We start from the raw sequence: 15,772 nt of genomic DNA on the forward strand, positions 1-15,772 counted from the left end.
GAACTGAGACTGTTTATCTTGTTCATTTCTGTACCCCAAGGACTCCTCACAGATAGTAGACTCTAAGTAAATGTTTGTTAAAAGAAAGACACGTTTCACGGTGGGGAGAAACGGAAGGCTTTAGGACAGAAATGTTTACAGAGGTTCCTGGGGAGTGAAGGACCGTCTTGAGAAACGGCTGAGAAGCGGGCCCGGCCCAAGTCTGGGCAGAGCACGTGGTTGCCTCGGGGCTGCTGTCACCCCCTCTGCTGTGTTGTTCTGTTGCCTTTTCCCGTGTGGGACGGCCCGTCATCTCATCTATGACAGCTGCGTGTCACTGAGCAGAACTTGGCTAATCAATTCTAACAAGGAAGTGGAACTCACTCAGTTGTGTCCAACTCTGCGATCTCATGGACTGTAGCCCACCAGGCTCCTCTGTCCGTGGGGATTCTCCAGGCAAGAGCGGGTTGCCATTCCCTTCTCCAGGGGATCTTCCCAACCTAGGGATCAAATCCCGGTCTCCTGCATTACAGGCAGGTTCTTTACTGTCTGAACCACCAGGGAAAGGCTGCGTGAATTTCTTTTTCTTGGATTGAACCACAGTCTCTTTTTTTTTTTTTTTTTTGAACCACAGTCTCTTGAACTCATCCAGTGTGGCTAATACTGACCATCAAGTGGGACTTCCCCCGCCCCTCACCCCGTGGCAGGATGTTTATCGCCTCTGGCTCCCAGGGTTCATTTGACAGCAAAAAAGCATCTTAAGTGTGTTTCACGCACATGTCCACTCCCTCCCCCCCATAAGAGAACTGGGGTATCAGAGAGGCTTCTAGAAGGAACAGTGAAGAAGTGACCCAATCCGTGCAAAGGCTCCAGTGCACTTAGTTTATGGCTGGAATATGATGCTCTGGATATTTGCAATGCCTCTGGAGTATTTTCTGAAACTCAGTTTGTAGTAATTCACTGGGTATTTTATTTGTAGTTCACTTGTTTCTAAAAAGAGTTTGAAAACAAAAAAAAAAGAGTTTGAAGTAGCCTTTTGAGTATATATAACCCCCCCCCCCCCCCAACCCCCGTGCAAATATACACTGAAACTTAACAAAAGTGGGGAAAGCCCTACCCCGGGAGAGCAGGAGGAGGCAGGTGAGTGAGCGCTGGGGGTGGGGGCAGGGCGGTGAAGTGGGGTTCTCAGTGGGGGGTCACCTGCTGCCCACTAACCAGAAACTGGGGAGGTGTGCTCCCGCTCATGACTGCCATACTTTGGTTGGTCACACAGCGTGGTTTTTTTCCCCCTTTGGGCATCAGGTTGCTTTTTACTGAGAAGTCTAAATAACTGGCTCTATAGCATCATTGAAAAAGGTGGATATAGGACTTTGAGTAGACATTCTAGATGATTGGTGTCTATCTCCACCTCCTGCCAAGATCACGGCTCCCCGAGGCCATGAACTGTGACTGTTCATCTCGGTGCTCCAGTCCCTGGAAGGCAGGAGGAACTCGATAAATATTTTATTGAGTAAATGAATGGTGTTACGGTTCTCTTTACTGGAAAGCAAGAAGCCAGTCAGTTGTTTGAGGGAGAGTTTGATTGGTTGGTTTTTTTCCTGGCTCGTTTTGTTTTGTTTTTTGTGTGTGTGTGTGTGGATTTTTTTTAAAGTTGTGTTAGTTTCAGGTGTACAACATAGTGATTCAGATATATATATGTGTGTGTGTGTGTGTGTGTGTGTGTGTGTATTCTTTTTTAAGGTTCTTTTCCCTTATAAGTTATTACAGAACATTGAATATAGTTCCCTGTGCTATACAGTAGGTCCTTGTTGATTATCTATTTTCTATACACTAATGTGTATATGTTAATCCCAGCCTCCTAATTTATAGCTCCCCCCTTCCCCAAGTCTTTCTGAGAGTTCTCTCACATGAGCGGTTATATCGGGAATGTTGAATGGCATCCTGGATCTTGTCCTCAAGGAAACTTGGGAGAACCTTCAGACGTAGGGTCCACACGGCCTTTCCTTGTTGAGGGAGAGTTGCAGGCCTGGCATCACAGAGCAGTTGAAATGAGGGGAGCATTTCAGAGGCCCCGACAATGCAATCTAGGCACACACTTCGGCTCATCCGACCTGACCCGGGAGGGAAGCTTCGAACCCTCAGGGCATGTGGAGAGCAGCCCCTACGTGTTCCTGCTTCTGGGCAGCCGTGGGTGCCTGCTGGAGGCGGTTCAGTTGGAAGGCACATTATACAGTAGTGAAAAAGCAGGGCCCTTGCACAGAGGTGAATATTAAACATATACCAAAAAATACGTATGCCAAAGTGGATAAAATCCATGTAATTTCTGTAGACTGGTTAGGTGTCTTGTGCCTGTCTTAACGTATCAGAGTCCTGTTTTTAACGAAGTACTACGGTTATGTAAGATGGGAGAAGCTGAGTGATGGGTACCAAAGAGCTCTGGGTACTCTTTCTGCAACTCCTTATGAGTCTCTCATTTAAAATAACAACGTTTTGAATTTAATTTTTAAAGCGGGGACTGGCAGCAGGGCTGGCGTCAGTCCCATACTACCCTGTGCGGAGCAGTGACTTCCATCCCTTATCCCGACTGATAGCTACATGTTGCTCTTTGCTTTCTCCCCTTGGGAATATAAACTCCTTGAAAGCTGTATCTGTTTTGCTCACTATTAAATTCCCCTCCACCTAGCGTGGAGCCTGGCGCCTGTTGTTTGCACCCAGGTGTTTGAGTGAACGTAGCACAGGTGACTTAGAATCTGAGGCTCTTCTGACCTGTGTTGAGGAGAGCAATGCTGCTTCCTCCGGGCATCGGGAGAATTAAATGTCCATAATGTGGATAGAAGCTGAAGCTCTGATACTGTGGCCACCTGATGCAAAGAACTGACTCATTGGAAGAGACCCTGATGTGGGAAGGATCGAAGGCAGGAGGAGAAGGGGACGCCAGAGGATGAGATGGTTGGATGGCATCACCGACTCGATGGACATGAGTTTCAGCCAGCTCTGGGAGATGGTGAAGGACAGGGAACCTGGCGTGCTGCAGTCCACGGGGTCGCAAAGAGTCGGACACGACCGAGCAACTGAACACGGATGACAACAATGTGGGCAGAACTCAGGGCCTGCCTGAGAGCAAAAACTTTGAGAAAAACATCATGACTGTGTGTCATGCTAATTTAAAATTAGCGTGTCACATAGGGGTTGGCACGCTTTCCTTAAAGAGCCAGAGAACGTGTTTGGGCCTTTGCAGGCCATGCGGCTCTGCAGGACGGTGAGGAGCCGTGGATAATCTGTAGCTGAGTGAGCCTGCCTGTACTCCAGTGCAGTTTTACTTGCAGACATTGGAACTTGAATTTCATATAGTTTGCACTTTATGAAGTGTTTGCCTTCTTTTTATTCTGCCCCCCCCCCACTTTGAAAATATAGGACCCACCGTTAGCTCTTGGGCCTGTGGACTCTGCCTTTTCCCCAGACCCCCTCTCCATATCACTGGCCATGGGCACACACGGAAGCTCTGGAAGCTCAAGCCTCTGGGGGCAGAGTTAATGTTCCCCTCACAAGCGGTTGGCATAATGGTCCGTCTCTCGGCCCGGAGGAAGGCTGCTGCTCTGGCCTCAGGAGACCCAGCCTGCGTCGCCCTCGGGAAGCCCCTTTCCCCTGTGTGGGTTTCACAGAAGCCCGCTCATTTCCAGGCCCCTCGAGGTGGTCTCTTCGGGTGACTTGTCTCCTGGAAGGTCAGATGGGTTTGGTCTCAGCCTGCTCAGCCCCTCTCAGCCCCAGGGGGCGTGGTAGGGCCTTCAGGCCCTTGGTCACCCACTGGGCCCACTTTGGGGTTGGAGTTGCGATATGCAGTGGAGTCAGGTTTGGGGTGCTTCTCATCTTTTAATTTGGGCTGGCCAGGAGCCACTGAATCCCCTTTCCTGCCTAAGTAGTTAGACTCACGCAATGAGGACATCAACAGGCTGCTTTGAGAACTGACACCCGACAATAGATGAGGTCTCTAGCACATAACCACTATTTTTATTGGGTACCTTCTGTAATAATTGAGCCCAGATGAGGTAAGGGAGTTCCCAGCTAGAAGGGAATAAGGTAAGACTGTCTCCATGCCTTTAGACACACACACACAGCCACTCAATGTTCTTAGTTGGATGTTTTTCTTCAATTTTTGTCTTTATCAAAACTAGCCTGACACATAGTCATAATTTTTTTTCTCAAAAGTTTTATTTAAACCTCCTAGATATTTTGTTCCTAAATAGCCAGTGTAGTGACTACTTTTACTCTTAAAATCATGGAACACTTTAGTGGCTAATACTTTTAAGCTAGTACTAGGTAAATTATTTTCTTAGTGGTCAAATAAGTTTTAGTGTTTTATTGATTGGGTGAAGCCCACTAGTAAAGTTTTTTATTTTGTCTTTGTGTATGGCAAGAATTATAGTTATGCTGCCAATTCAGAATACAATTAAATTAGGACATTGGATTTAGGAAGATGAAAGTTTAGCAAAATATCTAAATGTCTGTTGGGAAGCTTTTAAAAGTTGATTGGATTGGTAGAATCTGAGTAAATATTTTAGAAAATTATTCTTTGATTAAAAATCTGCATGTTTCATATATTCTCCCAACCATATAGAGATGGCCAAATCAATTCCATTTCTGTACACAAACAATGAATAGTTTGCAAATACAATTTTTAAAACTTACTAAGACCTTTATAGTGCAGAACTATGAAATTCATTGAAAGATAAAGATCTAAGGAAAAAAGAAAGCTATACCATTTTCATAAATGGGAAGCATCCATATTGCACAGATGCCAACTCTTTTGCAAATCATTTCATTCAAAGTAATTACAATCCAAACCACAAAATCTTTGTGTGGGTGTGTGTAAGGTATGTGTAAATTAGGCTGCTTCTAAAATGTGTTCCCATGTGAAGCAGGATGACAGTCTGAGACCAAATTTAGAGGACTTTGGTGCTAGACTATGGAGTTTAGATATGATTAATATGTCAGTGTTTATTAGACTGGGTCAGAAATGTAAAACAAAGTTTTTTTTTGCATAGCTTTAATGTTATAAGCAAATTCTGGACATTCTGGGTTTACCCGGGGGTTGCCAGGCATGCTCAGGGGAGACATTTGTGTTTGTGTTTGCGTCACCTCAGTGCTGAGCTGTAGTTATCCATCATGGGCTGATGACAGAAGAGCAAGCAGACTGATTTTGTAAAGGGCAGCTTAGACCGAGCGAGGCCAGAGTTCGCCAAGGGGCTTGCAGCAGCTGGGGTAAAGTGACCGGAGAATTGTGTTGTCACACAGGATGTGACATGGCTAGTGAGCACAAAACAACTGCCACACTGCGCTTGGTCCCACATCTGCATTTCAGAGTGTTTCGTTTCATAAAATCTGGCCACCAAAAAATAACTGGTTGTGTTGATTTGAAGTTTATTGGATTTGTGATTTTTTGTTCTATTAAATTGCAAATTTGGTTTTGTTTTATCAATGGGAAGGAACCATAAGTAGAAGACGTGCATTTAAGAAATAGACTCACAGGCTAAAGAGGATAAACTTCTGGTTGCCAGGGGCAAGGATGGGGGCCAGAGATAGTTACAGGGTTTAGGATGGACTTGTAAACACTGCTGTACTTAAAAGGGATGAGCACAAGGACCTACTCCATAGTGCAGGGAACTCTGCTCAATGTTACGTGGCAGCCTGGATGGGAGGGGAGTTTGGGGGAGATGGATACATGTGTATGTATGGCTGAGTCCCTCAGCTGTGAACCAGAAACCATCACAACATTGTTTGTTAATCGGCTACACCCCAGTACAAAATAGAAACTTAAAAAAAAAAGGTCTGTGTTTAGCCCTTGTTCACACTGACATTACACGACTTAGCTGTTGCTGAGGGCTATTGTAAGAATTATTTTCACTTTACTTTTTTTATTAAAAATTTTTTTTGGCCATGCCATGTGGCTTGTGGAATCTCAATTCCCCGACCATGGATTGAACCCCGGGCCCTTGGATTGAAAGCACGGAGTCCTAACTACTGGACCACCAGGGAGTTCCCTATTTTCACTTGAAAGAGGCCCATGTACTTTTCAAGACTCAGAAATACTGAGACATGCTGAATAGGACGGGACTATGATGTAGATTTCAGTTTTCTTTCTCCACTGGCAATCTGTTGGGAGGGGAGAGGGGAAGATGAATTTCAGCGGAGAAGTTTACTTGTCTTGGGTCAGCTGTTGACAAGTCTTTAGGCGTTTCACTTAATCAGATGAAGAAACTGAGAAAAGTTAAGTGGCTTATTGAAAGCCCCGTAGCTGGAAGTGAAAGGAGGACACCAGTTCAGCTCGAATCCCTTCTACCGAGCTGTCAGACAGGGGTGATCGGTGGCCTCACTGGGTGGTGACGGTTGGATCCAGGGAAGCAATGAATCTGGAAACCTTATTTCTTGAATTTTCCTGTTCCCACCTAACAGTCAGAGATACCTGGCACCCGCCTGGTGTGTGGTGAGTTAAGTTAAGCCAGTGGCCTGCACAGTTAAGTCCTGGGCCCCGCATCCTGCCTCCTTTGACATTATTTATTTGTCTGTGTGTTTATTTGTTCATTGTCAAGTGCTGTCTTTTTTCCCCTTTATTGGCTGCCATGTGGCATGCAGGATCTTCATTTCTCGATCAGGGATCAAACCTGCATCCCCTGCAGTGGCAGCACTGAGCCCGAACCACTGAACCACCGGGGAAGTCCTGAGTCTTACGCATCTTGAACAGGGCACTCAGTGAAACTCAGGCTCGTCTGCTTTCCCCTGAGTGACACGTGTCCTCCACACGTCTGTTTCCAGGTCTTTGCTCATGCAAAGATGGTTGAAGCCTAGGATGGACCGTAGATATGTGTTCTCGTGTGTTCACCCAGCCCACTTGGAGGACATTTTGCTTTGTAGGAACCTGGTTTCCCTCTGCTGCTGCCTTGAGTGGGGTTCTGCTTCTGGTGCATTACTGGCCCAGTGACCCTGGAGAGACCAGCCGCACTCCTGGAGCCGTTATTAAACGACCTGCTGGGGCTGTGGGATGGCTTCACTTGGAGCTCTGTCAACATTATCCCGTGGGAATGATGCCCTTAGGGTAGTGTAATGTGCTGTGTTGCTTCACATGTTCCTGTCGGACTTGAGGTTCCGTGGGTCGTGACCCCTGCTTTGTTCACCCAGGTTTTTCTTGGGAAGAACAGTGGCTAGATTAACCACATAGGTGCCAGAGGGGTGCGTGTTTGGGTGCCTTAGTGTGTTGTTGATCCTTGGTCCCGCCAGTAGAGGGCAGCAGAGCAGCACCCCCCCCCCCACCCACCCCCGCAATGTCCATATTTTCATTATTTTAATAAGCTTCATGAGGTTACCTTTTCAGCTCGTTCCCCATATGTTTGCTCTCAAAAGATGGTTGCTCTTCTGGAAGATTTGTGTTCTAGCCACTGGACAAAGAGAAAAAGTCACTATTACGTGTTAGTGTAGAAAGATGATTTTAGGGACGTTGCCCTCTACTTTTGAAGAGGGATTGCACCAGTTCCTGGCCTTGAATGGACACATAACTTGAACTTCTTAACCAGGTTGTTCTCTTTTTTTTTTAAATTTTTTTACAGGCTATTCTCTTTTATGAAGCAGCATTCATGACGTCAAAGGCTCTTGTGGGATAAACGGTGGCCTCACCCAGAAAACCTCGTGGCTGGTCTCAGCCCTGTCTGCTGCTGGGGTGAACACTGCAGGCTGCTTTGTTTGCCTGAAATCCCAGGGATGTCCTTACAGTGTCTTGTGCAAAATGGTGGTGGTGAAAGATAACAATTTCTTCTATTGTTCAACAGCCTTATCTGGAGGAACATTTAATTACCAGCTTGTGGTAGTTAAGGAAAATAAGGTTGTTAAACTCAGGGGACTTTGGCAGTTGAAATAGGAAAAGAAGATCTGTATGTAGGAAGAATTTGGAGTAGTTTGGGTACAAATTTAAGTATTTGAAGTGTTTGTTCCTGAGAGAGCCCTAGCTAAGAATAACAGTTAAAAGTTAAAGATGCTGAAGGAACCCAAGTGTGGATGGAGGTAAAGAGGTCTGGTTTGTGTTCCCAGCACACATCATGGTCATTTGGCAGTTTTCCTTGCTCATAGATTTTCTGCATAATCTCAATAATCCCCTGGCTAAAAGCTTTGCGTATTGGAAGATCTAAAATATGAGACATGCAATAGACATTTGACTTTTTGCTTTTAAAAATCTTCCCTTCTCTTAAAATTTTTTCTTTAGAATTCTGGGTCTATTTCCAGGGAAACCCTAGCTAGGAATTTACTTACATCCAGTTTCTGCTTATAAAATGAAAACAGTCCTGATTTTATATTTCATTTGCTCCTATCAGCCAGTCCCACATGGCTAGTTTAAGCCCATCTTGGTTGGATTCACACCTTAAAGAGTGTGGTGTGTTTCCTGTGGAGAACAGTCCACGGTCTAGGACATAGAGCATGAGGTTAGAGGATGTCAGGGCACCGTTTCCAAATGTAAGTTCTCTTCCTTCTACTCCTCCTTTTTGGAGAAGAGTTCAAAACGGAGCATTGGATTAACTCAATGATAATATTGGCTTAGGTTACCCAGTATTTTGTAAACAGGTTGGAGTACTTCGGGTTAATCATAGGAGTGCCAGGATTCTATCTAGCTTGGGTGTTCCTACACTAGAGAGAGGTTTTTCTTATAAGGGGGTCATTGAGAAACATCAAAAACCAGTGGAAAGGAATTTTTAAGAAAAATTTATCCAAAACTTAAATATAAGGCAAAAAGAGATTACTGAGTATGCTTTCAATATCCCACTGGAGCATTGTTTAACAAGCCTCCGGCGGAGCATTCTAGGGCGGAAGCCAGCAGTTTTTTTCTGTAAAGTGCCACTTAGTAAATATTTTAGGCTTTGCAGCCTGTTTGGTCTCTGAGGTAACCAGTGAACTCGTTTTGTGAGCATAGCCATAAACAATGCATGAATAAATGCATTCAGCTGTGTTCCAATAAAACTTTATTATGGACGTTGACATCTGAATTTCATGTAATTTTCATGTGTCATAAAATATTTTTCTTTTGATTTTTCCAACCATTTAAAATATAAAAATCATTTTCGTTCACAAGCCCTATGAAAGCAAGCTGATATTAATAAGTTGCAAATGATTTTTGTCCAATTAAGGTGTAGAATGATTTCTCCCATGTAGGGAAGGCCCATCAAGGGTAAAATCTTTATGCCCTATAGGACATTAACTAGTTTTTTGTTTGATTTTTGTTTGTTTTTGGCACAGCTTGTGAAACCTTAGTGAAAGCGGTGGAAAAGTACAAAATGGAATTGTGTGCCTCTGTTGGCTGTTCAGTTTATGGTGCCAAGTGTCTTTCACAGGGTCTGTCTGTTCTTATACCTTAGGGTCACTTCTTGGTTCAAAGCTGGTTTTTGAGTCTGAGAGCAAAGATTTCCTGGGCTAAGGGAGGAGAAGATGAAACACAGCTTGGAAAAGGCAGGTTGGCATCCCAGCAAGCCAGGACCTTGGGGAGAGAGATGGAGACAGAAGGTAAGGGTCAGAGGCCCTCTTTAATTAAGCAGCACCCTTGTGGGTGCGTAAAGCCCCCTGAGGACTTCAAGCCCAGAGGAGCGATCATAGCAGCTCTCAGAAGGCGTTGGCCCTTAACCTTTTGGGGAGGTCAGGGGTCTGTTGAGAACTAGGGAAATCTAAGGTTCTTCTCTTCATAAAGTTGTACACACATACACACACACACACACACACACACCAGGTTTTGCCTGTAACTTCAGGGTCTTTTGAAACCCCAGATAGAAAGAGATTGACTCACTAAATTTAAACAAAAAATTCAGGGCCTTTGGTGTAGAAACTTGTCGTCTTTGGCCTAATGCCCAGTGGCCCTATTGAACTATTAAAATAGGGACTTCCCTGGTGGTCCAGTGGTTAGGACTCTGGACTTCCACTGCAGTGATGCAAATTTAGTCCCTGATCAGGGAACTAAGATCAGATGCGTGCTGCACAGCATGGCCAAAAACAAACAAAAACCTGTTAAAGTGATTTTCTCTCTCTAACCCCTAACCCTCACAAACAGCCACACACCCAACTGGGCAGCCTCCTCCTTTTCTCAGTGAATTGTTCTTGGTCACCATTACTTGAACTCCCCACTCAAAGTCCAACTACATAAGTCCCAGAATCCAAAATAAATTTGGGTTGTAAAGAAGAAAGGGTTTTTGAAGAAAATCTTTGTTGTCTTATTCTAAGTTGCTGAGAGTCACTGCTTGCTGGAATAAAGGCCTTTCCTGGCAAGATTTCCCTATATTCTCATGAGAACACTTGTGTTAACATGTTGCAAAGATGACTTTAATCTTCGTACGGATGACTTTAATCTTCGCTAAGGATTCACTTGGTACATGCCTACGTCTTGAAGCCTGTTAATGTAGCCATGAGAAATTTCTAGGACTTTTGAGAATTCTGATGCATCAAAACTTTGGATTTCAGCTCCCATTCTTAACGTGGTAACAGAGTCAAAACATGATTAGATTCAAGATTTTGTTTTTTTTTTAATTGTAAATCTTAGGTTCCAAACACTTAAAGTAACTCTGGTTACTTATTTTTGGATTTAAGGAAGAAAATAAGGTTCTTAATACTTTCTTCCCCATCATGTGATACATTTCTGAAGCATTCTGGCTTGATTGCATATGGATAGCAACAGATCTATACTTAGCTTTCTTTTTACTCCCAACTTTAATTTTGAAAAATTTCAAATCTGTAGGAAAAGTGAAAGGACAATTCAGGGACTTCCCTGGTGGTCCAGTGGTTAAGACTTTGCCTTCTAATGCAGGGGGTGTGGGTTTAATCCCTGGTTGGAGAAGTAAGATCCCACATGCTTCTCGGCCAAAAAACCAAAGCATGAAACAAAAGCAATATTGTAACAAATTCAATAAAGACTAAAAATGGTATATGTCAAAAAAAATTTTTTTATACGAAAGAAAGAACATTTCAATCCACTTTTGTAGACTCCATTTAAATTCTCAATTAGCATTTTGCTGCACTTGCTGTGTCTCCTTATATGTATTTATTTTAATTTTTGTTCAGTTGCTATGAATTTTCAGGTATGACACTCCCTAAATACTCTAGTGTATCTCCCGAGAACAAAGGTACTCTTATATAATTGCAGTCCCTTCATCACACTGAGGGCATTTATTAATAGCATCAGTTCAGTGCTGGTGGTTTTGTTGCTAAGTCCTGCCTGACTCTTTACGACCCCATGGACTGTAGCCCGCCAGGCTCCTCTGTCCATGGGATTTCCCAGGCAAGAATACTATAGTGGATGCCATTTCCTTCTCCAGGGGATCTTCCTGACCCAGGGACCAAATACTTGATTGTTAATGCAGCTCATATTCACAGCCCGCAAATGTCCTTTACCACCCCAATATGTCCCAATCCTGTCCTTTCCCTCTGCCTTCTGTTTAAGGGTCCAGTCAGAGTCACACATTGCATTTGGTGGCCATGTCTCTTTGATTATCTTTCATCTGGAAGTGTCCTCAGCCTTTTCTTGTCTTAGGACACTGACATTTAGGAGTCTAGGCCATTTTCTGGAATGGTCCACAGCCTGGTTTGTCTGCTTCCTCGTGATGAGATTCAGGTTAAACCATGTGGGCGAGAATACAGGTGAGTGGTGCTGCATGTTTCTGATCAGGGCCCCTCAGGAGGCACGTGATCACGGGCAGTTCCCATGACAGCGCTGCCGCGTGTGGTCCCTGGGTTCCGGGCGTATCTGCGAGATCTTGTAAAATGGGGCCCTCTTGTCCTCAGTCTGTGGGGGCCTATTTTGAAACCATATGCATGTACTTTACCCTAATGCACTTTCACCCGCTGATGTTCTTCTTAGCCCTGTTGCATCTGTTGCTGGAGGCTGCAAAGAAAAGCAGAAAAAAAAGGAGAAAAGAAAAGGACGTCCAATTAGATCTGTGTAGAACCATCCCTATTGCTGCTTTATTTGTATAATTGCAAGAAATGAATGCTGTGAGCGCTCTGTAGTTGCCAGAGTGTACAATCAGTCTCTGTGAACAAAAGAAGCTTAGTTGGGCTCCGTCTCCCCATAGAGAGACCTCCAAGGGCAAATATTTGTCTGGAGTCGGTAGCCTGCAGTGATTACTGAAAGTCTGGGTGAGGTTATAGAAATGCCTGGTGTTTGCCCTGGTGGCGTGCACAAGACAAATGAGGCAGAATTGTGTGAGCACGGTCACACGTCGGTTTTCATGTTTAGTTAATAGACAGAACAGGGACGTGGGCTTCAGCAGCCCCGGCTGGATAAATAACCTCTGCAGAGTCGAGAGAAGAGTCAGCACTGTCTACTGCTGACTTAAAGGTACATTGAAACTTTGTAAATAAAAGGTTTGACTGCAAAATAGATAACCAACAAGGACATACCGTGTAACACAGGGAACTATACTCAATATTTTGTAAAAACCTATAAGGGAAAAGAATCTGAAAAAAAAATAAAGTGTAACTGAATCAGTCTGCTATACACCTGAAACTAACACAATAATGTAAATAAACTGTATTCAAATTTAAAATAAAATAATAGGTTTGGCTAAAATCTTAGAAATATCTCTGCATGGATGTGAAACTTTGAGTGGATTTTGTTTTTTATTTTTAAAATTTTTGTTAGAGTATAGTTGATTTACAGTGTTAGGTTAGTTTCTGCTGTATGGCAAAGTGTATCAGTTATAGATACATCAAGTGGATTTTGTATTTCCTCTTTCCCCTTAGGGAAGTGAGCTAAGACTTTAGCTTGGAGCAGTGGATGTGAACCATCTAAGGGAAGATGCTGGCCATCTGAATCCTCCTGGAGAGGTATTCTGCAGAGCCTGGTGTAATTTGGTCATCTCACATGTTTGTTTCAAACATACGTGTTGTTTGTGAAGTTCCATCTCAGCATCGTAGCATCATGTAGCCCAATCTTTTATGACACTGATTCTTAGCCAGGGAGTGGTTTTGACTCGTAAGGAATATATAGCAAAATCGGGAACCATTTTTTATTGTCACAGCCGTGAAGGTGCTATGGGCCTCTACCAAGTAGAGGCAGTGTGTTAGTCACTCGGTCGTGTCTGACTTTTTTTGACCCCACGGACTGTGGCCTGCCAGGCTCCTCTGTCCGTGGAGTTCTCCAGGCAAGAATACTGGAGTGGATTGCCATTTCCTTCTCCAGAGATCTACCCAACCCAGGGATTGAACCCAGGTCTCCCACCTTGCAGGCAGATTCTTTACCAGGAGAGCTGCTAAAACATGCTGCAGTAAACAGACACCATCGTCTGCCACACACACATATTGCCAATGACAAAGGAATATCCGGTCCAAAATGTCAGGAGTACCAAGGTGGGAAAGCTCCTTTTTACGTGATTTATCAGCAAATGTTTGCAGTATATGAGGATGTTTGAAGAAAATTAAGTCACTCAAAAGACTGATGCTGAAGCTGAAGCTCCAATACTTTGACCATCTGATGTGGAGAGCCAACTCACTGAAAAAGACCCTGATGCTCGGAAAGATTGAAGGCAAGAGGAGAAGGGGACGACAGAGGATGAGGTGGTTGGATGGCATCACCGACTCAATGGACATGAGTTTGAGCAGACTTCGGGAGATGGTGAAGGACAGGGAAGCCCGGCGTGCTGCAGTCCATGGGGTCGCAAAGAGTCGGACAGAACTGAGCAACTGAGCAACAGCAAAGCTGATCACCTCGTTGGGAAAAGAGACGGCAGAGAATCACCAAATTCTGGTACATTCGTGGTTTTATTTACAAGCCACCTTAGCTGTTGGAGAGGAGCTGGTGCAGCCGGCTGTGAACAGGAACTTCCTCTGAGTTGGCGTTTACAGGGTGAGTCAGTGTGGAGCGTTACAAAACCACTCTTCTGTTCGGACATGAGCGCTGACCCCTGCGAGGCATCTTATTCCTTACCCCTTAACTACCTTTCCTTCTCCAATGGCAACTGTACGTAGGGTTTAAACATAAGTCTTGGATTTGGGGTTTTTTTTTTAACCCATAAAATGTTTTATTGACTTTCGAGGATATCTTAACACAACTGTATTTGCATAAATCTTCTCACTTCGTTTCTTTTCCAGTCAGCTCCGTGCTGTTGAATCAGTTCATTTTGCGGCACACCCATCCGTTGTGTTGCTTCTCGTCGCCGCATGGCCCTCCTTGGAGTGGATGTTGGTTAGTTGTGCTCAGGCTATGGCAGAGACAGTGGGGGAAGGGACCTCGGGGCGGAGACTGTTCACGGCAGTGATTCTGAAACCTCAGCATCATCCAGAAGATGATTAAATCGAAGCTCACTGATCTCCCACGCGCACGGGGTTTCTGACTTGGTAGGTCTGGAGTGAAACTTGCATGTGATGTTGCTGCTGGCCTGGGGACCACACTTTGGGAACCGCCAGTGTGGGACTAAAGCACACTTGGGAGCCCATGTTCAAGGAGTGTGTGCAAAGGGAAATAAAGCTGCAGAGGGTCCGGCAGATGTAAACGCTGGGAAGACAAGAGGATGCTGCTTCAAGAAGGAACTGAGATGAAAGTTAAGGTCATTCCTCTTAGGAACTCAGTTCGGGAAGAAAAGAGAAAAAAGGGAGATGGAGAGTGGGATTTTTTTTTTTTTCTCCTATTAATAGTAGTACTGTTATGGGCTTCCCAGGTGGCGCTAGTGGTAAAGAACCTGCCTGCCAATGCTGGAGACGTAAGAGATGCAGGTTCCATCCCTGGGTCGGAAAGATCCCTTGGAGTAGGAAATGGCAACCTACTTCAGTATTCTGGCCTGGAGAATCCCATGAACAAAGGAGCCTGGGGAGTCACAAAGGGTCAGACATGACTGAGCACCCACCCATACACAGTATTGTTACTACTATTCTTATTATGACTATCATTGCTATTAACATTACCCCTTCAGGATGGAGGAGGCATAAGCTTCCTTTCCAGAAAAATAAAACAGATGAAGAGTCACGCGCCCCCTCCCTCCGCGCCTCCTCCCGTGTCTGATCTGATCTGGGTGGGAAGATGCCTTCAGGCTCAATGGTCCTGCTCTCAGCAGCTTCAGACAACACAGAAGCAGGATCGTGTCTGCAGATTGTTAGGGACCTTAGTGGCTTAAAGAAGAAAAGACAAACGAGCTGCAGAGTAGTCGGTCACGCTTTCTATACGAGGAGAAACACGTGTACAAGCTCTTCCTCCCCGTGTCTGTGTCTGTGCCCAGAAGGAGACAAGACAAGTTTGTAGGAATGCCCAGGTGGCTCCGCGGTAGAGAACCCTCCTGCCGGTGCAGGAGATGCAGGTTCGATCCCTGGGTCAGGAAGATCCCCTGGAGAAGGGAATGGCAACCCACTCCAGTATTCTTGCCTGGGAAATCCCATGGCCAGAGGAGCCTGGCGGGGTACAGTCCATGGGTTTGCAAAGAGTCGGACAGGACTCAATGACTAAACAACAGCAGCAACCCTTGGCACATCCTTGGCGCCTCTGCCACACAGGTCCTTCCCCGAAGCTCGGGTGTTGGGTGGGCCCGCGGGAGGGGCGCTGACATAGGACATGGGGAGATTGGACTCCGACTTCGTTCACAGCCTCAGTGTTACATGAACTCTTCATGTTTCACTGCCAGGCACGTAGTGAATGCTTAGAGTAAATCTGAGCGTTTACTGCTGTTGGATTTTTAAAAATTGAAGTATGGTTCATTTACCAAATTGTGTCAGTTTCGAGTGTAAAGCAAAACGATTCAGTTACATATATATAATATATGTATTCTTCATCAGATTCTTTTCTAAAACC

The 15,772-nt window shown here is 44.8% G+C and overlaps 1 protein-coding gene across 2 annotated transcripts in view; it reads left to right on the plus strand.

Moving 5' to 3' along the window:
- CMTM8 (CKLF like MARVEL transmembrane domain containing 8) overlaps window positions 1-15,772 on the plus strand; it is a 93,931-nt gene that overhangs the window by 35,712 nt on the left and 42,447 nt on the right. The window contains exon 1 of one of the 2 annotated variants that reach the window (XM_043886386.1): window positions 9,397-9,516. The exons of the other annotated variant lie outside the window; for it this stretch is intronic. Within the exon in view, the coding sequence (XP_043742321.1) occupies window positions 9,442-9,516 (75 nt within the window). The 5' untranslated portion in view covers window positions 9,397-9,441. Of the gene's footprint in view, window positions 1-9,396; window positions 9,517-15,772 lie in introns of those variants that run through there. 2 annotated transcript variants of the gene reach the window in all.

Source organism: Cervus elaphus, chromosome 24 (assembly GCF_910594005.1).
Source record: "Cervus elaphus chromosome 24, mCerEla1.1, whole genome shotgun sequence".
NCBI classification, from domain to species: Eukaryota; Metazoa; Chordata; class Mammalia; order Artiodactyla; family Cervidae; genus Cervus; species Cervus elaphus.